At 41.9% G+C, this 21,358-nt stretch overlaps 1 protein-coding gene and 1 long non-coding RNA gene across 4 annotated transcripts; one reads left to right on the plus strand and one right to left on the minus strand.

Moving 5' to 3' along the window:
- Nucleotides 1-1,473: 1,473 nt before the first annotated feature.
- On the minus strand, nucleotides 1,474-7,271 carry otx2b (orthodenticle homeobox 2b). Of its 3 annotated transcripts, none has more exons than XM_041855108.2 (4): nucleotides 7,185-7,271; nucleotides 4,064-4,279; nucleotides 3,460-3,611; nucleotides 1,474-3,073 (listed from the first exon to the last, which is right to left on the minus strand). In XM_041855108.2, the coding sequence occupies exons 2-4, from the start codon at nucleotides 4,158-4,160 to the stop codon at nucleotides 2,453-2,455; spliced, it is 870 nt and encodes a 289-aa protein (XP_041711042.1). In that variant the 5' UTR covers nucleotides 4,161-4,279; nucleotides 7,185-7,271; the 3' UTR covers nucleotides 1,474-2,452. The 3 variants fall into 3 exon arrangements, with proteins under 3 accessions (XP_041711042.1, XP_041711043.1, XP_041711041.1); XM_041855109.2 differs by having other exon boundaries at nucleotides 4,064-4,172; nucleotides 6,971-7,219; XM_041855107.2 differs by having other exon boundaries at nucleotides 6,971-7,217.
- Nucleotides 7,272-7,378: 107 nt separating this feature from the next.
- Nucleotides 7,379-14,432, plus strand: LOC121544885. Its single transcript, XR_005996163.1, has 3 exons — nucleotides 7,379-8,223; nucleotides 8,979-9,171; nucleotides 12,854-14,432. It is a non-coding gene; the product is annotated as an uncharacterized LOC121544885 (long non-coding RNA).
- Nucleotides 14,433-21,358: the final 6,926 nt, after the last annotated feature.

Here is a 21,358-nt window from a genome sequence, read left to right on the forward strand (position 1 = left end):
ATAACCTCTTTTTATTTTTGGAGATCGAGTCAATCCATGTGTTGAACAAAAAACTAAATCAAAGTTTGTTTGTAGAGAGGCTGCTTAAAACGAACTGGTGCAGTAGGCCAGCCTATAGAATGCAGAGTTGGGTAGAAGCATGCAGTGGTGTTTGAATTAAACCGCGGCTGGCCTGTGCCTTAAAGAATCCCGCTAGTAAAATATTGGGATTAGCTTCTCTTTGAGGCCAGGATTAACACCATTTTCTCAAGAAGCACATTCCTGTCGCTGAGACTATCTAAAACTAGGGACCGGAAACGAACAAAGAAACATAGGCTAATTAAAATGCGCTATAGCCTACCCTGGCTGTTGCTGAAATTATAAGCTCTTATTTTGTAATAGCGCAATTACACGACGCAGAGCTGTTCACTGTCATCATATCCTATTTATTTTGGATTTCACGTGAGTAAATCAAATCCATGTTTTGTATCACTGGGCTTGACAAAGAAAAAAGCAATAGCCATTTTATGGCTTGAAATAGGCCAACTCTGGTATTATTTAGCCATTATTTATTATGATTGAAACACAGCTAGGCTACACAGTATGTTTTCTTTATTATAGCAATGGTCATTGTAGACAGCAGGCTGCCTGTTTACCGTTTGTGGCGGATTGGAGGATATTGAACGGCCAAGTGTGGCTAATGACTGCTTACTAAGATGGTAATTAGAGACCTAATTAACACACCTCTTAAAACCTGACGTGGGGGCAAAATCTCTCTGGGAATGACAAGACAGCCCGCCCTCTTGCTCTCTCCCTCTCAAAAGTTAATCACAACTAGCCAACAGGGTTTTCTATGTCATTTGAATATTAATATGATCAAGGTTGTTATTGCTGTTCTTAAGTGGGGCTTTTATATGACTGACATTCGTTCATTCATTTATTTTGAAAATATCGTATTCTGAGGAAATAACATTGCATAGGCTTCTGCAATTTATCTTGCCTACCAAGATTTTGTTTGACTTTTTGCTTGAATGGCTGAAGTCCTGTTAGTTTTGCAATAAACATATCCTTAAAACACACGAGACAGGTGTTCTCTCTCAATTATTCCAACAAATAGGATTATGACTCCACCTATGAATATACATTTTTTTCGATTTGGTCCAATTTGAGCCTAGTGGGCATGTCTAGGTTGTTTTCTTTTTATGTGTAAAATGATCATTTTCTGGCTAATAATGGGGGCAAAAAAATGGGCTTTGTGGAGTCCTCCTGTTAGAAATGCCAGGGCTGATTTTTGGTCCCAGTCCGCCCCTGATTCAAGGTGAGGGGACATACAAATACATATATAACCTACATCCACAACGTTTAATCCATATCGGTCCAAGGATGACCTTGTAAAATACATAAATATGATCATCAACACACACACACACACACACACACACTCACACACAGTCAATAGTGAATCCATATTAAGTTAATTGATAAATGAGGGGGTCAGATCACAGGACCTTTATTCATGTCTGTTCAGCGGTGGGGTCACACAATCTTTGGAGCCATGTTAGGGATCCACAGTCAGCGTGTGTGATCAATGGAGAGGGACACGGCAAGTCTAGAGAGCTCTCAGCAATCGATTTTCTTTTCCAGTATCACCTCAGATGTTCTACCATGGGTTTGGACAGTCAGGTTGTCTCTTGCAATAAGAATTATTTTATCATTATCCATAATTTTTTTTTTGTTCAAAAAGTTAAAAATCTATTAAAATCACTGCAGAGAGTCATCGCTGATGCGAGGGAGCTCACAAATTGCATACAATACAACAGATCACAGTTTCGAAGGCTAGCACAGATTTTAAAAAAACACATATGTACCATTTATATAAGACACACACTGATTGTCTCTTAGAAACTACATATTGATTCCTTATAAACACTTTTTTCTTAAATAAAGTAGTGCATCCATGTCGCCTCGGGAGCGCGCAGTCCACACATCATCCTGATCAGTCCCTCTGCCAATAGGTCGGCAAGTTGTAAGGCTTAAACGAAGCCTGTCCATCCCAAGCTCTTAACCAAAAGATCGGCTCCTCTGTTCTTGGATAAGGATTTGTTCCGTGGCTGTGATGTACCATAAATTACTAAGAGTCCACTCCGAGTTTTCCTTAAATTAACCAACAGGTGCTGTAAGCATAGAGGCACACACTGACAGACATACAGATGAGAGGGCTACAACCTGTGAGGTTAATGAAAATAAAGTCTCTTAGCCAACGCTAAAATAAAGAATAACTTCTCCTCTATGGGCTGGGGCCAAACATCATGCCAACAACACGAGGCACCGATAGCCCCCTCTCTCTCGCAGTTCCTTACCGACGACACGAATATTCAGTCTTTTAAGCATATATCTTATTGAAGGATGGCAGAGCTATATGTTTGATTTATCATCATTGTCTTTGTTTGAATAGTTTACATATTGTTTTTTTTCACAGGACTTGGAATTTCCACGATGAAGTCTGATCTTTATAATCCAAGCAATCTGCATTGAAGTTCAGTTTCCAGGATGCCGCTTGGTCCTTATAATCCAAGCAGTCTGCAGTGGAGTTGAAGCCTAGCCCCGAGGCTCCGTAGCCCTGAGCGGAGAGGGACGCAGGGGACTGGTTCAGATGGCTTGTGACGGCGTTGGTGCTCATAGGACTGAGTGTCGTCCCGGGGCCAGACAACTGGTGATGCATGGGAGTAAGGTAAGAACCACAGTCCATTCCGCCGAAGTATGACGTTGATCCGGCATAGCCTTGGCTGTATCCCGAGGCCTGTGTGTAGGTCATTGGGTATGATCTTTGCATGCAGGAAGAGGAGGTAGAGAGAGGGTCAGCCAGCGGAGAGATAGAGGCTGGACTCCAGATAGATACTGGCGCGGTGCTGGTTGAGATGGTCGGGACTGAAGTACTTGAGGGCGGTGTGAACTGGCCACTCGCCCCGCTCTCAGAACTCGCTTCCCTGGCTGGAGAACTCTTCTTTTTGGCTGGTCGTACCTTGTTCTGGCCCCCGTTCTGCTGCTGCTGTTGCTGCTGGCGGCACTTTGCCCTTCGGTTCTTAAACCAAACCTAAAACAAACACAAAATAGCAAACACAATTAATCACCCAAACAGTTTAAACAAGCCATCTATTATATATAGAGTTTCCAAAATGTGACGAAAATAGGCATTTGACGCATGAACCAAACAGTCCTTTATGTGTGTTGTGTTGATCATAGACTTTGGAGATGTATTATTATACTGATGTTGAAAAGCACTGGTTGACACTTAAAATTAAAATTAAAGTATACTGATTAATCCATTTACGTTTTTCAAAGGGTCTCTTTATGAATGCTATGCCAATTATTGTTATGGCCATATGTCTCCTCTCCTCGTTTGAGTTGCCACAAGCAGAGGATATTTATTATTCACAGGGATAGGTAGATATATTCTGTTTTGTCTTGGTCAACACTCACCTGTACACGAGACTCCGGTAGGTTGATTTTTAGTGCTACTTCCTCGCGCATGAATATATCAGGGTAGCGAGTTTTGCCGAACAGTGCCTCCAAAATGTCAAGTTGGGCGCGTGTGAAAGTCGTCCTTTCTCGTCTCTGCTTGCGGGGTGTAGCTGTTGAAAATAAACAGATGCATAATTTAAAATGTTAATTCTACCCACATGAGATTATCAGAATATAAAGTAGAGATATTGAGACACAACTGTGAATGAATTGTATTCGATTTTAAGTGTAACTTATAACAACTTTGTTTCACATGTATTTGCTATTCAGCGCTAAGACAAATTCAGGACCAATGAAACGTTACAAACATTTAATGAAATAATAATTTTAAAGTCAGTACTACAGAATGCAACAGTTAGTTGACGTCTTCCCTCATTGCAGCAATATGATTACGCATTAGTAGCAAGAATCCCTTGGCATGTTTTTGTAATCAGACTCATTAAAGCTTTAGTAGGCTATAGGCCTACCTGATTTGATCCTAATTGGACAATTTAATCAAATGAAGAGTTGACATAAATTATTAAAGCATCCATGCGCACGCCTAAAAAGTGCTGAAACTCACCTGGATAGCCTACGGATGGATGCAGAAGGTCCATTCCTGAGGTCGTTAAGCTCAGTCCATTGACTGTGTAAGGTGGTTGCTTGAGATACGACATCATGCTAATGTTGGACTGGGGGGTAAAGTTGGAGAAAATTTTGAAAATTGGGTAAGGCTCCTAGATGTTCTTGGTTGTTTATCTGATCTTTTTCTCGCTGTCTCGATTTTGCCGCTGGATGCCTGTTTCAGAAATCACAATAAGATAAGAAATTTAGCAAAGCAAGTTGCATCCAGTTTAAATAGCATTTGATGGACTCAGCCCTGTGATTACTTGGGAAACAATCCTATCCAGCCGCAGCATGTTCTTAAAACAGTCCCAGACCCCCAGCTGTCCTCTTGAGCTTGGCTCATCTTGACAAACGTTCCTCCCTCAACCCCCCTCCTCCCCCCGGCCAAAAAAAGCAACATCCTATAATTGCAACAAGTCCTCTAAAAGAACAAAACACAGTCGCTCAAATGCACACACACACATTGGGACTCAGCTAGGACCACAATTTACATAGAACCCAGCTAATTGTCTCAAATATAAGGGAATTGATGGGGGCCATTTGCCGAGACAAAGACACTGTAGACCCGACAGATAACAAAACCCCCGTTGGCGAAAAGTAGCTAACAATGCAGTCAACTTATCGGGCCCATTTTGTACATTAGGTATTTCACTAACCCAAGCTTTTCACTCTGCCTCTTGGTTTTGTCCGCACCAGTAATCGCTATAAATGTGAATAGGGTGTCATTAAAATGTGAAAACAGAGGTCTACTTCAGCTAACAACTTAAAACTTGAAGGGAACTCGACTGTGCCCAATAGGTTCTTCACTATTTCCATCCTAATTAATTGCTCTCTGTAATTAGATTTCCAAGGTTGAAGAACGTTCAGAAGGCAATCGAAATGTTTTGATAACGAGGCCATATGCTTAGGGAGACTTGAGTTAACCAAACAGGCAACCGCATTCTAAGTTATGGGCTAACTCCCCCTATCTCCCACTGTCAAAACGCCTCTTGACTCATTTAAAGGTGTTAAAACCCATTTTAAAAAAAAACGTAGTATTGGGCTGGAGGGCACATCAGCCTTGCCATTCAAACGGTTATAAAGTAAACTATTTAGACAAAGATGTATTGGTAAATGCATGCTTTATTAATGCTTTGACATTGGTGATGAATCAATCAAATTTTAAAATAATATTGCACAGGAAAATATTCAGTTTTTGAATTTACAAATGAGAGCATAATAGGACTAACTTTAATATATTCGATAGTATGCCACTTTACACGTCAATGGCTTTACATACATATTTCTGATTAAAAATTAGGTTAACATATTTCCGGGAGTATCTTCATAAAGATTGAACAATTCGATGATATTGGAATATTCCTACCTGGAAAACGGGTTTAAATTCAACTTGTGGTGACCCACACCCTTACCAATAAACCAATACATCTTTGTCTAAATAGTTTACTTTATAACCGTCTCTTGCATTTTTTAATATCCATCCAACGGTTTTTTCCCTCCACTCAATCTGTCACACTTAAAACAGACCTCGTATAGCAGTTGCACACCCGCTCTATAATAATGACCCAGTCCAATAATTAATTATGATAAATGTGTTTGTTGATTAATTAATGAGATAATCCGGGTGGCACGCGCACCCTAATTACAGGACGCTATCCTCAACTCTGCACAGCATTCGGCCATAATAACTCTGCAAACTGACGAAAATAAGTGTTAACAAAAATACACAGGTTCCTCTATTTTATTTCATATCCATATGGCATGCAGAATCATGATACAACAATTCATTACATTTACATAAGTGTTTCATTGTAGTTAGACATTTGGATAATGGAAACAAATCAATTTACAGGCGTATATATGCTAAATAATAGCCTCTAGGCAAAACATTTTAAGAATAACTTGATTTTAGGCTACTCAATTGATATTAACGTGTTAGAAAAATATTCACTTTTAGAATGGGAATTGGACTATTTGATTTCTATGACTTTTTTTACGGATAAACACACCCCTTCCTGCAACAGCTCTGTACACTAATAAAAACGTGCACAATTTCTGCGATGCAGGCTATATTTGAGAGAATTGCCATGACCCTCCCGCATGCCCTGTCCCGCCTGGCTGTTCCATGGAGGACTGAGCGGGGAGGGAGGTGTTGTACAGGCAGAGAGGGGCTTCACTACACGCCTCCTCAATTATCGCCCTTTGTCTGCATGCATTTTCACACAAACTGAGAACATTCACTGGGATGCAGATTGAAGAAAGTCATCGTGACAAACATTAGTTATTCAATTTGTAAAATATAATATTCATGTTGAAGAACATTACGGCTCGAATTATTGGCCTAACTTGGGTTTAAATGTAGCTACAAACTAGCACTGAGTTTAAAAACTACAAAATTCATTGTCACATGTAGAACAGAAACTGTGTAGTAAAACTGTTTTCCAGTGTTCTACAGTAGGATTTACATTGAAGACCCATACACAATACACACCGGAGTGTTCAGTGGTCTAATGAGTTTTATCAGTCGATTAATATGTGTCAGGACGTTTCGCTCTTTCTCCTGGATAAGCAAGGTGTTAATTGACCGTAAATTTGCTGTACAAACACAGTAACCTAATACGGCCTAATACACAATTGTATTTATTTTATTGTTATAGGCTATTATTTTTGCTGTTGGATGTTGCCTGTGGGACGATGCCTGTATAGCATATAGGCTAATAGGTAGCCTATTCATCCTTTTGTTGTACAATTACGACTCTATACCTATAATAATGATAGCCTATACAACTACTACTACTACTAATAATAATAATAATAATAATAATAATAACAATAATAATATTAATAATACATAGCAACTTACTCTCGATTGTGGCCGGAGAAGATAGTTCTTTGTCCAATCGTTTCCTTGAATAAAATACCTCTCTCTATAATTGCGAAATCCTATAAGGTAACCAATCAAAAGTAACTGTCGCTTTGGATATATTAGAATAAAAAGACCGACAAAACTTTAATCTTCAACACTTGCACCAATGTATGGTAGAGTGCAAACCCGTTTATGATGGTAAAATACATACGGTTATGATTTGTTAGTCTGTTCTGAGTGAAGTTGCTGAGTTGGATTTGTAGAGAGGGCTGGCCAATGAGAACGTCTGGAGCACTCGGAGATGGGGGTCTGTCTCTCTCCCGGGGAAATTTGCTGAGAAGCAAATGTCGCTAGCTACTTTTTGACGCAAACTCTTCAGCCAATGGCAGCGAGGGGGCGACTGACAACATTCTCATCCCGGAGCTGACAGTAAATTAGTAATAAAACCTCAAACTCACAGGGCTGGAAATCTTAGCAAAGGAATAGGAACAGTTGTTTCCCTGCATCACGACTCATTTGAGTGGTTAGTGGACAGAGCACATTTAACCATCACTTGATTATACATTATTTACGTCTGTTTAGCACATATAACAATTTTGATATAAAATGTTCCCAATTATGGTAAAAAGGAAACTACCCCCACGATTCATAAATGGTTCCAGATCAGTGGGCAAAATCCACAGCCTGTTAATCTCCCGAATAATGACTAATAACAAGAGCTAATAACAACATGGAGCACTCCCCACGAATCCATGACAATTCTGGGGCCATGACAAAAACCGTCCGGGCGAAAAGCAAGCGCTCCAAGTGGAGGCTGAAACACGGTCCTCTTACATTCCATTGCGTAGCAAGGGGGGATTTAGGGAGATTTATTTCCTTAAAACTGTGCTCCCATCCACAGAGCGCCCGCTTCGATCAAGTTGAGATACCAAAATTCAGTCAGGATAGGGAATATACGAGGCAGACTAACCAAAGATTTGGGCCTCATATATTATTGACAGATGTAATAATAATTCCCGGTGGCTTATTTTTTAAATAAGCTAATAGCTTTAAATATCCAGCCATGTTAACACATGATGTCGTGGTTGGAACAAATCAACAGAGAGAAGACCATCCCTGCAGGAGTTGGGTGACATCCTACTTTAAATTAGTGGATACATCTTTACTGCAACCTTGAATTGACTGGAGAACTCAGTGGACCTCATGCACTTCAGGAGAAAATCAACGCAGACTGTTTTTCTCTCTAAAAGGTATAGTTCTTTTAAATTAATGTGAATAATGAAAACGTCATTTTTCGTCCAACGTTATTTCCTATGGCCTACATTTTGAATGATCGTTTCACAACAATTTGTGATATGTGTAAATAATAATAGGTTGCGTAGCGTTATGGCATCCCTCTACAAAAAACAAATGTATTTTATCCATAGCTCAATAAATTATTATCTTCCTGAATATTATTATTATTATTATTATTATTATTATTATTATTATTATTATTATTATTATTATTATTATTATTATAGTTGAATAGGTGCTATAGTTGAATAGTTAATAGAACAGAAATTCTAACTGATTTCCGCAATTGATATTGACTCAAGCCACAACTAATAGCCTACGTCACTTGAATGTTAAACCTGTATGCACACCAAAACAATATGCCGAGGGTTTTGTCACGGCTTGGTAAATGTATCATCTTAAGAAGCTTTGAGGAACACCTACACACGCACAGACAAACACACACACACACACACACACACACACACACACACACACACACACCTGGCATACCCGCTCACTTCAAACAGATTTGAATATTGATTTAGATTTATAAAACAGAGACAGACCCGTGAGTTTTATGAATCGTCAGTTGCCTCTCTGGCAGTCGTTTTAGATAGCCTAGCGTATGTCAAAAGTGCAGTATTTAATCGTTAGACCTGTGTTTCTACGCTTTGATAATCAAAAACATATTGACTAATGCAAAAATCAATGTAATTTATTTTGACAGACTTTGATGAACGGAAATCGTAGTGGATCACGCCCGCTAGATTTGTTTTCTACCAAACTTCAGTTCCGTACTCATCATATCTGCAGCTCGACTGGAGCAAAGTTTTCAACATGTGATCTAATTTATGACCGGGATTTCTTCAGTCTACAGCCACTCTCTGTCGATGACGGATGGGGGCATGGCAAGGTGTCAGGTATCTATCTACTGTTTATAGGCGTACTGTATCTATATTTTCTCTTCATTTCTTTCCCACCATGTTTTTGAAGCCAATTAGACAATTTAATGTGTTAACATTACTGATTTGTAACTGTCCCGGTGTGATTTTGGGTATGGTAATTAAAAATATATATATATGCTATTTGTTTATCCGTCTAACCATTATGAAAGTATGCTTTCAAAGTGGTCCGTCCCTCTTTTGTACCTGCCTCTCCTTAAATTCAAAGGCTCTATCCGAAGCAAGTTGATTATGCCATATCACACAGTGGTCTGACAAAATGTATTGCTAAAACAAACTACATTTACCAACATGTTTTTTTATTATAGGCTAAATTGAAATCTATACAGATTTTGAGGCCTAATTTACTGTATGCCATTTCGTTTTTTAGGCTACCTATAGAATTATTAGCTCACATATACTAAAATAATAGCCTGATCATATTGGTGGCAGGAGCAGCCAGAGCTATCAAATAACGCACAGAGATTGTTTACCTGCGTGTGTTTAATAGCCTAATACATTACAGTGCTGTGTGGGAAATCATTGTGCGTAATATCGTTATCTGTTGGATCTCGCTTGCTCCTCGCCGTTTAAATTGCTAAATTATTTATAAAATTCTAAACACCCGCTCCTCGGGGAATTTCTATCTTAAAAGGAGGACGAAGTTAAAGCGAAAACGAGTTAACGCCTCTGGCAATCAGCGCTCCCACTGACTCACGGCTAATTGATGACGTTTTTTATCTGTGCCTCTGGTAAGTGAACCCGGGGGTTAAGAGTTGCGGGATTCAAATCCCACATTTAACACACATTGGATGTATGAATCAAACTCTACCTATACCAATTCTTCTTCCTCTTTTCATCTATTCGCACTATGACTTAGGCCTACCACTTAACATTGTAACCTCAATCTTGTTTAACCAATTATTGAAACCCAGGTGCCTTCTCACATTCATGTGCGTCTATGCCAATTATCACCATCATGATGCAACTTTAAAATATACACATTTACACCGTTTTAAATTAACACAAATGTAACTTCATTTTCATGAAAAACTATTATACATTTTCAGATGTGCATGCACTCTCTCGCTCCATCTCTCCCTCTCTCTCTCTCCCACTCTCTCTTTCTCCCTCTCTGAGGCACACTCCTACACACGTCTCTTTTTTAGACAAGAATAGAACAAACAGACAAACAAATACATACATAGGCTACACACACAACTAGACTACATAAAGCTAGCTTCTCTTCATTGTTTTGTCCTGTCTAAGCATCACTTTCATCCTCGTTTGAAAATCCCGCATGACTGTTTCAGTGGAATGTACTGGGAATTTATTCTGCGCCAAAACAATAAAAGCTGGGTCACCTATAAAAGGACAATCTCAGGATCAAGAGAAGACATCGATAGCATACTATATTGTAGGATTTATATCTGTGAATTAACTGCATAAAATACCTTTTATATATAAAAAATGAAATAGCATAATATAAGCAACCTACTTCTAAGAAATACATTTAATAAACATAAGAAATATATAATGAAACAGAACAAATAAAATAACTATTCTTCAGCAATCTCCTTCATTCAACCAAGCATGCTTCATTTAGGAGAACTTACTAAACCCTTTAGTTAGTTTTATATGTTCAATAAGTTGTGTATTCAAGAGATAGTTCTTATAGCATCTTAAATATGTTATGCTGGGCATAATAAAAATACAATAACACATGTATAGTATAAGACTAACAACAAAATGGAAATGTACTTGTAAATGTAAATATCATTAATTCAGAATGTTAGTAGGCCCAGAAACATGTCACTGTACTTGGAACAACTTTTTCTGGTAGTTTATGCAGTGCACTTTATATAAATATGAATCTGAGATTCAGAGTTTTTCAAGCAATAATCATTTGTTTGAATTATGGTTATGTTATTGATCAGTAGTTGGTGTAAAAATGCCAGATGATTGATATTGGTAGGCCTATAATAATTTATGTTGAGTAAAAGTAAAACAAAACAAATCTAGGACACAAAGTTAAAGGAAATGTGGAGAGCACATTTAATGTAGCTGTAGATGGAGCTAGCCCTCCCTCTGTGACTTTGTGAGGAGAGCGAGGGAGAGAGCGAGAGAGCGAGAGAGAGAGAGAGAGAGAGAGAGAGAGAGAGAGAGAGAGAGAGAGAGAGAGAGAGAGAGAGAGAGAGAGAGAGAGAGAGAGAGAGAGAGAGAGAGAGAGAGAGAGAGAGAGAGAGAGAGAGAGAGAGAGAGAGAGAGAGAGAGAGAGAGAGAGAGAGAGAGAGAGAGAGAGAGAGAGAGAGAGAGAGAGAGAGAGAGAGAGAGAGAGAGAGAGAGAGAGAGAGAGAGAGAGAGAGAGAGAGAGAGAGAGAGAGAGAGAGGGGGAGAGAGAGAGATGAGCGGAAGAACAGGGATAATCACAAGCTGTATTGTAGTTAGCTCAGCAGGTTTGATGGATATACAGATGTAGGATCTTAATTTGATCACCCTGTTGCAAGATAACTTTCGTGCAATGCAGGAAATGTAAAACTTGTAGTGTATTTGACATTTAAAAAGGCTTCTAAAGTTTGAAATTTATACTTTGAAATTTCAGACTTGATTTTCCCTACGAAAAATGTGTCAACCCCTACAAAAATGTCCATTAATTATAATCCACATAATAATTCACATTTCCTGTTGCTGCAGGATTATTTTCCTGCTGTAGCAAACTGGCTCAAATTAAGATCCTACATCTGTACTAGTGTCCTGGTCAAGGTGTGTTACACAGGGCTTCAATGGAAACCTTGTTTTATCTGCTATTCCCCTACGCCAAAGGGGCTAACCCTTTGTGTAATGTAACATGTAACACTGACCTTTGAGGTCATCAGAACACATTCAAAGTGCTCCCCTGGGATTAGGGCAGGCAGGCCTTTTCACTGTCATTTTCTCAGTCTAATGGGATAAATGCTGAGATATACACTCTCCTTCCTGCGTGATATAGTGTGCTTGTTTTTATTTGATTCATATTGTAAATTAAATCCATGGGTCTGTTTATCATTGGTAAAATAATCATACTGTATACTAAACATGTAGAATAACACACTGTGTTGTTGAAGCTAACTGTTACCTACCACATTTAGTCAGGATCTGCTGTGTGCGCTTTAGATTTCTTTGCTACAGAGAGATTGTCTTGCCTCTTGAATGAGTGTGAACAGATGGGTAGTGATATGGTGAAAACATGGCTAAAATGTTAGAGATAGGATAATCTAGTCAAACTCACTTTGCAGAAAACCAGAAGGGATGCTCTTGAAAAGTATATCTGTTGTTTGTAGATCTTACTTCTCAGCTCAGTGTTAACTACACCTATTTTATTTATAGGGCTGAATATGAAATTGAAAACATCAAGTGTATCAGCATTGGTGTTCTCAGTCAGTCGCTGTATTTACTTGTATTGGCAATCTGTTATCTTGTGATAATATTCTCATAAAATGGTAGCACTGTAATAGTCATGACCGTATGGGTATTAGTCCTTCAGAATAGTTTTTTCCTCCATAAAACTGGACTGTGAGGGATGGAAGTGTGTGTCGGCTCAGTGTGTGCCGAGTTTGCTCCTGCCGTTAATATGGCATGCCTATTAATCAGTGCTGTAATTGTTTGTCTTGTGTTTGCACAGGGCCTCTGCAACAAACACATGGATTCAATTTACTACACTCCCCTCCAGCATCAATATGACGGAGCAAAGTCAAGACCCACGGAATTCCAACAAGGACAAATAATACAAGGAGAAAAATACCTCTCTACCACCTCAAGATGAAGCCAGACTGATACTGTGCATATGTTCATTAGCTCACTGTAAAATAAGCTGTGGCTTGCCACAGGCGAGTGTGCTAGGGCTTCTGTTATTCCTGCTGTACATTCATGATATGAAGGATGCCTGCTCAATGTCACCTGTTTCTTTATGCAGATGACTCTGCACGCCTGGTGTCTCCCAAAAACCAAACCACTCTGGAGAGTATACTGAGTGTAGAGCTCACAGACATCAACAAGCTATCTCTGCACATCTCTGTTCGGGTCCAAAATGAAACTAAGCGAGTCCTCAGACATCAGGGTACAGCTAGCAGGACAGGTACTCAGCCAGAACAGCAGTTAATTATTTAGGATGTACACTAGATGGCAACCTGGCAGGGGGAGTATGGCCACTAAGTCAGGTCACTGCTAGTGTAAAGGACATCACGCTGCTTGCTTAGCGTCGCGAGTATCACTTCCTCCTGATTTGTCTCACACCAAGGCTTGAAACCAGGACCTCTGCCTTGCTAGCACATGTGACCGTCCTCCTGGAGCGTCTTACCAGCCGGCGCCACGGAAAAGCTAGCTATTCGCTGGCGCAAGTGGGGAAACTTCAGGCTGAGGAATACGTTTCACACATCCCCATGTGCTAACCAGGACCAAGTTCTTGGTTAGGTAGTCTAAGCTGTTGGACAAAGATTCAAAGAAAGTGCTAGCTAATGTCATCCAATGTCATTTTGATGCTAGCACCTCCTGGTTCGAAGGCTTAACTAATCTACTAAAAAGCAAGCTCAGGATAGCCCAGAACAAGTTGAATAGGGTGGTGTTGAATCTGAGCCCACCTACAGTACTCATATTGGTAGGAGCCAGTTTCAGGAGCTCAACTTGCTTCCCGTTGAGTCAAGGGTCACACAGACCAGGCTTAGTCTGGTTCATAGGATCATCCATGGAGCAGCTCCTAGGCATTTGTCTCACTACTTTCTCCATTTTAGAGACTCATACAAACACAACACTAGAGCTAGCTAACATGTTGTGTGTAGAAGCCTGACAGGGAAAGGTATTTTTTTATATTTAGGAGCCTCTGAGTGGAATAGTCTGCCTCTATCTGTTAAAACTATTCCCACTCTGAGTAGCTTTAAAAGGACGGTGAAATCCTGGTTAATGGATAGTGTGCCTCTGTGAGCAATCCCTCCTTGTCTAATGATGATGACCAAATAGTGTTCCTTTGTGTATAGTGTGTATATGTTGTTGTGATCTTATATGACTAAGTAACCACATTGACCTTCCAATTTAGCTTCTGTTTTTTATTTAGCCACATATGCCATATTTGACAAATGCTATCATGGAAGAGGACCACAATTGAAATAGGTTGTAGACTTTTTAGTGTTTATCCTCAATGATTCTTAATCAAGTGTATCATTTTGTACGTGTACCTTGTTTTTAAATGATCAAATAAAAAAAAACAATTAAAAAAACATCAATGCCTCAAAATTACTATTGAATGTAACTTATGATTGTTATGATTTTTTGTAATATCATGATGTATTGTTGATATTCAATATATTTGATTTAAATCATGTCCCTTGCATTCAAACTCAGTGTTTGTGTTTTTCACCAAGCTGGGAGACTGTATTATTATGGCCGACTTATCCTCCAGCCCCAGCAGTGTGGAAATAAAGATATCTATGTTGATGTAACTGTCAAGCAGCCTCTTCCTCTGCTCTCAGACATCCTGTGGACCTGGGAATACATACATTCTCTCTCACTCTCTCTCTCTCTTTCTCTTTCTCTTTCTCTTTCTCTTTCTCTTTCTCGCTCGCCCAGTGCTAGGCTAGCCCATTCTCTCTGCTGAGGTGTCTCTGTCTGTGCCTGAAGTGGTAAAACCTGCCCTGCAGACCGGACCTCTCTCCGTTACAGAGTTCAAAGGAGTAAGAACTCAATGTGAAGGATTTGTTCAGGCTTATTTGGTAACCCAGGATTTGAATTGGATTCTGGGAACCATTCATAACACATTTGAAAATGTTACATTGTGTGATTTTGTGTGTAATCCCCATAATACATTTTAGAAATGGGCCCAGCGCACTCACACAACTGTGACTATTTATGATTCCTATCAAATGGTTTCTTGTCTTGCCTCTCGGGGGCTAGGTAAGTGTTGGAGGGATTGGTGAGATATCAGGCGTTGGGAGGGAGAGCCAGTTAAGTAGTGATTCTTCCATGTTAACTCTCTCAGCGCTGTTTTGTTTCTCTGACCTGAATATGAAATGGGGGTCAGCCACCATGCTCCCTGAGGTATTCGCTTAGGCCTCCCAACAGCAGTGGAGCATTTAAACCCCAAGTGAATTATACTTCCCTGGGAGGAACGTGAGATACACAAACACAAACACAAACACTTTGTACTTGGTGTCCCAAATATAATAATTGTTTTAAGACAGTTAAATATTTTATGTCATGGTCTCTACCCTGTTTGAATACATTGTATGGTACTACCGTTAGAGGAGAATGAGAGAGAGAAGTGCTCTTACGTGAGTCAGTCAGTCAGTGTTTGTGCCTTGTCCAAACCCCACTTTGCTTTGACTGACACTTTGGCAATGCCCCCAGCTCCCTGCTTCGACTTCTCAAGCGTACCCCCTGTTAGCCCTGACGCTGCCAATTCCTCTCATGTCTTTAATATCTCTCTTTCTGCCCTCAGGTTTTGCCAGTCAAGGCTCCCCCATGATAGTTGGATGTTGTTGCCGGCACATTTTTGAGACAGTGCTGGTTGGGTGTTTGTGGTGTTCCGAACCCCTGGCCTGGAGGGGATCTGAGATGGGATGGCTGGCCCGTCAGTCAGCCCCTCCCCTGTAATTAGGAGAGTAAACACAGAAGCGGCCCTGCCTGGGAGGGAGGGGAGGGGCCAGGGGGGGACAACCGTCTCCTGTCCTGATGCTACTTGAGCTGTCCAGGCCAGGGACAGACACTGCGAACAGAGAGATTCTCTTGTGCTAATCTCCCTCTCTCAACTTACCATGTCCCAATAAAGTTGTACTGTGGCTCACATTTTGTAAGATCTAGAAGATACAACAACTGAACTGATAGCAGTATCAGTTCAGTTGTTGTATCATCTTTATAGTCAATAAACAGTTGACAACTGATGCCATATATCTTGCTCTTTCGAAATGTTGCTGAAATGAAATATATAGGCCATGAAGGTGCTTTTTGTTTTATCTAGGATGTTACAGATAATTTTATACAGACTGCTGGAGAGGACCACATGTTTTCTGGACAGTGCTATCTCTGAAGGCTATGCCGGGACACACCTGTGAGTAGTTTGTATAGTATAATACTCTTCTTCCATTTGAATTTGCTCTGGAACACAACAGTTAAGGATATGTACAGTACATATTTATGTATGTCCGTGAGTGTTAATAAAGTGTTAATAAACAGTTGTCCTGTCCTATATGCCTGCATTCCTAGACAGGACCTCTTCTATGCCTGACCGAAATCAATGAAACTATTCCACTGTTATGGATCTTGCTCTCCTTCCCTCCCTGCTCTCCTCTCCTCACCTCTCCCTCTCCTGGTTGCTGAGGGGACTGGATAGCGGCTAGTGGAATGCAGTGTGGGCTGGAGCTGCAGACTGGGACAGGCCCGGGGGGAACGGAACGCCATAGCAGCCACCGCCACTGCTCTGGTCAGGCAGGGAGGCTGGCTGTGGGAATGCCGAGAAAAGGAGAGAAGGAATTTCACAGGAGAGACTGCCAGAGAAATGCCATCCGGGTAGTGATGAAGAGAGAAACCGAGAGAGCGAGGGAAAGAGGAGAGGGAGAGAGGAGCAGGGCCAATTGAAATGCACTTGGGTTCTGCAGTTCTAAGATACCTAATGATGGGCCAGTAGCTTGATGAGCTGGTCCATTCCCCCAAATGGAGAACAGAAGATTAGTCTTTATTCATCTCAGGTCTGGAATCATAATTAAATATGGGCTGTTTTAAACAAACACAGCAAAGGCCTGGGGATTTGAGACTAACCTGCTCTTTCACATTTGACTCCATTATAAACAATATATGCCATTTAGCAGACACTTTTTTCCAAAGCAACTTACAGTCATGCGTGCATACATTTTACATATGGGTGGCCCCGGGAATCGTGCGAGAAGGCCCAGTGTAGCCTAGCTAGCCTACTGGCCAAAGCCATGGAGGTGCCCAGAGAGACATGCTGCAGCATCATGGTCCACAGCATGGTAAGACATGGGGCAGATGGGTTCAGTGTAGCAGCACAACCTCCCCCTTCTCCTCCCAAATGTGAGGCAGCAGTGATGGGAAAGGCACAGTGTGAAAGGGAGCCTGGGCTCAGGAAAGCAGTTGGAGGGGGGTATGGGGGGCATAGGTTTTTGGGTGGAGAGGGAAAGCCAGTCTCCCCTGTCACATCTCTTTGAAATCCCAGTGCAGGGGCACGAGCCCAGGGAGGAGTGGCTGTGTGGCCCAGTGCTGGGCAGACAGGCAGTCACTGCTCTGGGCCGTGGTCCAGCACGCCTTGCCTCTACCCACCCCACCCACCCTATCCCAGCCCACCCTGTCTGGCCCAGGCCTAAGGCAGTCAGGCAGCCGGCCCCCAGTGGACAGGCTGGAGCCCTGCACGGTGGAGTCCCAGACCAATGCCTCAGCTAGAACAGAGAAGGTTTCCACCCAGCTCAGTGAGGCTCTCAGAGCCCTTCCAGAGATGGAGATGCCGCAGAAGACATTAATCCAGTTTTCCTTTCTCTCTCTCCTGTTCCTCCTGTAGTCCTGTTGTCCTCCTGGGCCCAGGCCCTTGGATGGGGCCCAGTAGAGTCTGCTGGTGATGATAACCCCCACCTCTCCACCAGGCCACTCTGCCTCCAGGGCCTGCCCAGCGCAGGACCACATATCCCCATGGCAACAGTGGCAGGCCCTTGTGAGTCCACACAATGTGAGTGGGCATGGCGCCAAGGGCTGCCAAATTGGGATGAAGGAGAGTTTTTTGGGAAAACAACTCCCAGGAATACTGAATGTTTTTTATTCCTTCACTATGTCCCAAGATTATTTTCCCAGAAGTATTTTTTTGGCCCTCTTGACAGAATGTCACAGACTCTACTATAAGTGTCCAGTTGTTCAAAGTCTGTGTGTGAAATCCTTGTGGTCTTTGTTTGAAATGCTAAATGGCATATTATTATTATTATTATTAAATGGGCTTTGACCATGAGACCTATGCAATGTCTTTGTGAGGTGCTCTCTATCTGTTCCATGCTGCTCACTCTCCATCATCTGTCTTGAGGCTGGGATATTTGATTTGCTTTAGGTTACTGTCGATTTCATAACTGTTGTGTGGAGAGGAGCATTTCTAAAAGCAGCCCTTGGGTAGAGTTGACCTGATGCATTCCAGAGCATTCACTGTATATTTAAAGAGGCCTTGTCATAGCAATACTAAGCCTGTGCAAACACAAGTAGTTCAATGACATTCACAGCTACCACCTAAAGTTGATTCCCGCCCCCTCTAATCCATTGGGAAGACAGAAGTGTTTGGCTGGTGTTTACTGAAAGTGGATCTCTGCTGTTTGTTTTGTTGTTCTCTCCTCCCGACCGTCAACACTGCCTAGCTTTCCTTGACTAGTGTTAGGAGCGGGTGAATGTGTGTGCCATGTGGTATATTTGCTGATAACAGGATTTACTCAAATTGCGAAACTCCAATTGAGAGAGGTTAATTGTGAGTGCAGCTGGTAGAATGGCTACATGCAATAATTATAAGTGTAAGTTGCTTTATTATTTAGTCGTGCTAATTAGGCATTAACTGTGTCTGTTGCCTTTGGATCACCACTTCAATCGCATGTCAAATTGCATGAAGTTCTCTTTAACATCCATTTATCACTATAGTAAAGTAATGCTGTTTTGTAGATGTCCTTAGCCTGTTTATTATTAGGAAATGTATATTTTTTGAAATATTGATACAGAAAATTAGAAAGGAAGATTTGGGCTTAGAAAGTATTCAATGGAATGTCTTCACATTTCAGATTTTAGTATTCAGGTGCTTTATGTGAAAATATAAAATGATTAGCAGCATTACCTAATATTTCTCACAGCAGATATTGTTTCAATGTATTTTGTTCTATAAAGACTGTATGCCTCTCTCACACAGTTTCCCACTCTCAGTCACACCAATTAATCCACGGCTACCTAGTCAGACAAGTGTAGTGGTTGGTTTTTGTCCTGAGTGTCTCAATGTGCCCACCCATGAACATGAGGCTGGCATGGGCCTGGCATATACTATAGGTGAGACAGAGAGAACGCAAGAGATCAAGACATGACTGCCAATGCATGTCATTGACCTACACTCTCATCAAATAGCCCTGTGCTGCTTATCTAGCTGCCCTAGCCTGTGCCGAATCCCCAACAACCGAATGTTCCTGTTTTCAGAGGAAATGGAAAGAGAGCCTGTGATGCAACTTCCGCTTTTGGACGTTAACAAGGCGACACTCCATCTTAACTCCTCCTCCACATTTACTGGATTGGTTGAACAGTGCCGAAGAGAACCTCCCCTGACAGGTTTTTCTTCTTCTCGTCAAGACCAGTATGTAGGGGATCTAGTTTCAGACCAGTATGTAGGGGATCTAGTTTCAGACCAGTGTGTAGGGGATCTAGTTTCAGACCAGTATGTAGGGGATCTAGTTTCAGACCAGTATGTAGGGGTTCTAGTTTCAGACCAGTATGTAGGGGATCTAGTTTCAGACCAGTATGTAGGGGATCTAGTTTCAGGCCTTTCTTTTTATTTTTATTTTATGCTACGTTAGGTTAAGCTGCCCAGACTCAAATTAATTTGGATGCCTGGAAAGGCTGTGATGCCCTGGACCCATCCCTGCTCCTTAGAGAAGAAAAGACACCAGCGGAGAGCGCTCTTCCAGGGAAGGGGGCTGGGGGCGAGAGAGGCCTTTGATGGGTTTCAGTGGAGGGCAATAGAGGAGTCTGGAATAAGATGGGAGGGTGGAAAGGACACGGTTGAATGTGCTTGTCCTGCTATGATGACAAGATGGCTCAGCCACCACTGTGCCACTGGCCTCCCCTTCCCCTATACTCCCCCTCAGGACACCAGTGGAGAGGGGGTGAGGGGGGAGTTTGGCTGGCGTTTTATCTTCTCCCTGGCTCACCACAGATTCTTTCACTACATGCCCCCTCCCCAAATCTGTACCTGTTCATCCCTGGGCCTGGGCCTGCTTTACCGGGGGGCTCTTGATCAGTGAGCTGATGGAGAATGGAGCTCGTCACACACTCCAAATGGGATGGGATTGGCCAGGAGTTAAAAGGTGAGTAGGGATGGGGGTTAGCTACCAAACACCACCTCCATGTGAGATCCAGTAGCACTGTTTGGGATGGAGTTTACAGGGTGGAGGAATAGGGGTTTAGGGGGTTGTAGTGGCTAAGACTACACCGCTATAGTGGGTTTTCAATAAGGTGATAGGCAGGAGGAGGCATGGAGAGGGAGGGAGGTGGTCTTGTTGTTGGCTGGCACGTCGTTAGCCTCCCAGGGCACTGAGGAAAATAGTCAGGCCGCTGTGCATGCTTAAACCTCAGTCCTCGTTTGTGGGGTTCCAGGGGAGTGCTGGACCCCTGCAGGAGGACAGGGTAACAAAACAGCAGCCTGCTGACAGGAGGGGTGGAGAGAGGGGGACTAGACACTGTTGAGGGGTTAAATAAAAACACATGCTGGGTCCCCCCACGACATGCAGAGTCCCCCATCACCCCCCAGGCCTAACCCCAAGGAGCTGTTACCGCAGCTTTTAGATGGTAGGCCTACCATTCATGTATAGAGCGCTTAATGTCGTCAAGATGCTTCTCCTGTCCTCTTCACCAGAGACAATTGTATCTATTCTGAACCAGGTTGAACAGCAACCTAGACCCTCAAACTCTTTCAGATACCTGCAACACACACTGAAATGTTTTTGTCTGCATCTAAAGGTCTATATATATATATATATATATATATAGAGAGAGAGAGAGAGAGAGAGAGAGAGAGAGAGAGAGAGAGAGAGAGAGAGAGAGAGAGAGAGAGAGAGAGAGAGAGAGAGAGAGAGAGAGAGAGAGAGAGAGAGAGAGAGAGAGAGAGAGAGAGAGAGAGAGAGAGAGAGAGAGAGAGAGAGAGAGAGAGAGAGAGAGAGAGAGAGAGAGAGAGAGAGAGAGAGAGAGAGAGAGAGAGAGAGAGAGAGAGAGAGGCAGATACTCGAAACAAAAAGTTGGTAAGTCTTGGTTGGTCTTGTGAGCAAGCATCAGTGGTGACAATACAAACTTCTATCCCTCTGTTCACCATTTCTCCTCTCCTCCCCCCACTCTCTCTCTACAGTAGAGCCCCTTGCTATTTTTCTACTTCTTTATCCCTTTTAATTAGAAGGCAAATTCTGCAGCCTGG

This window comes from Coregonus clupeaformis, chromosome 29 (genome assembly GCF_020615455.1).
Source record: "Coregonus clupeaformis isolate EN_2021a chromosome 29, ASM2061545v1, whole genome shotgun sequence".
Taxonomy (NCBI): Eukaryota; Metazoa; Chordata; class Actinopteri; order Salmoniformes; family Salmonidae; genus Coregonus; species Coregonus clupeaformis.

What these genes read in the sequence shown, in the direction of transcription:
- otx2b (XM_041855108.2), bottom strand. Translation starts at nt 4,160, where the DNA reads ATGATGTCGTATCTCAAGCAACCACCTTACACAGTCAATGGACTGAGC. An exon ending in TCCATCCGTAGGCTATCCAG is followed by an intron (nt 3,612 to 4,063) that starts GTGAGTTTCAGC and finishes TATTTTCAACAG; the next exon opens with CTACACCCCGCAAGCAGAGA. An exon ending in TACCGGAGTCTCGTGTACAG is followed by an intron (nt 3,074 to 3,459) that starts GTGAGTGTTGAC and finishes TGTTTGTTTTAG; the next exon opens with GTTTGGTTTAAGAACCGAAG.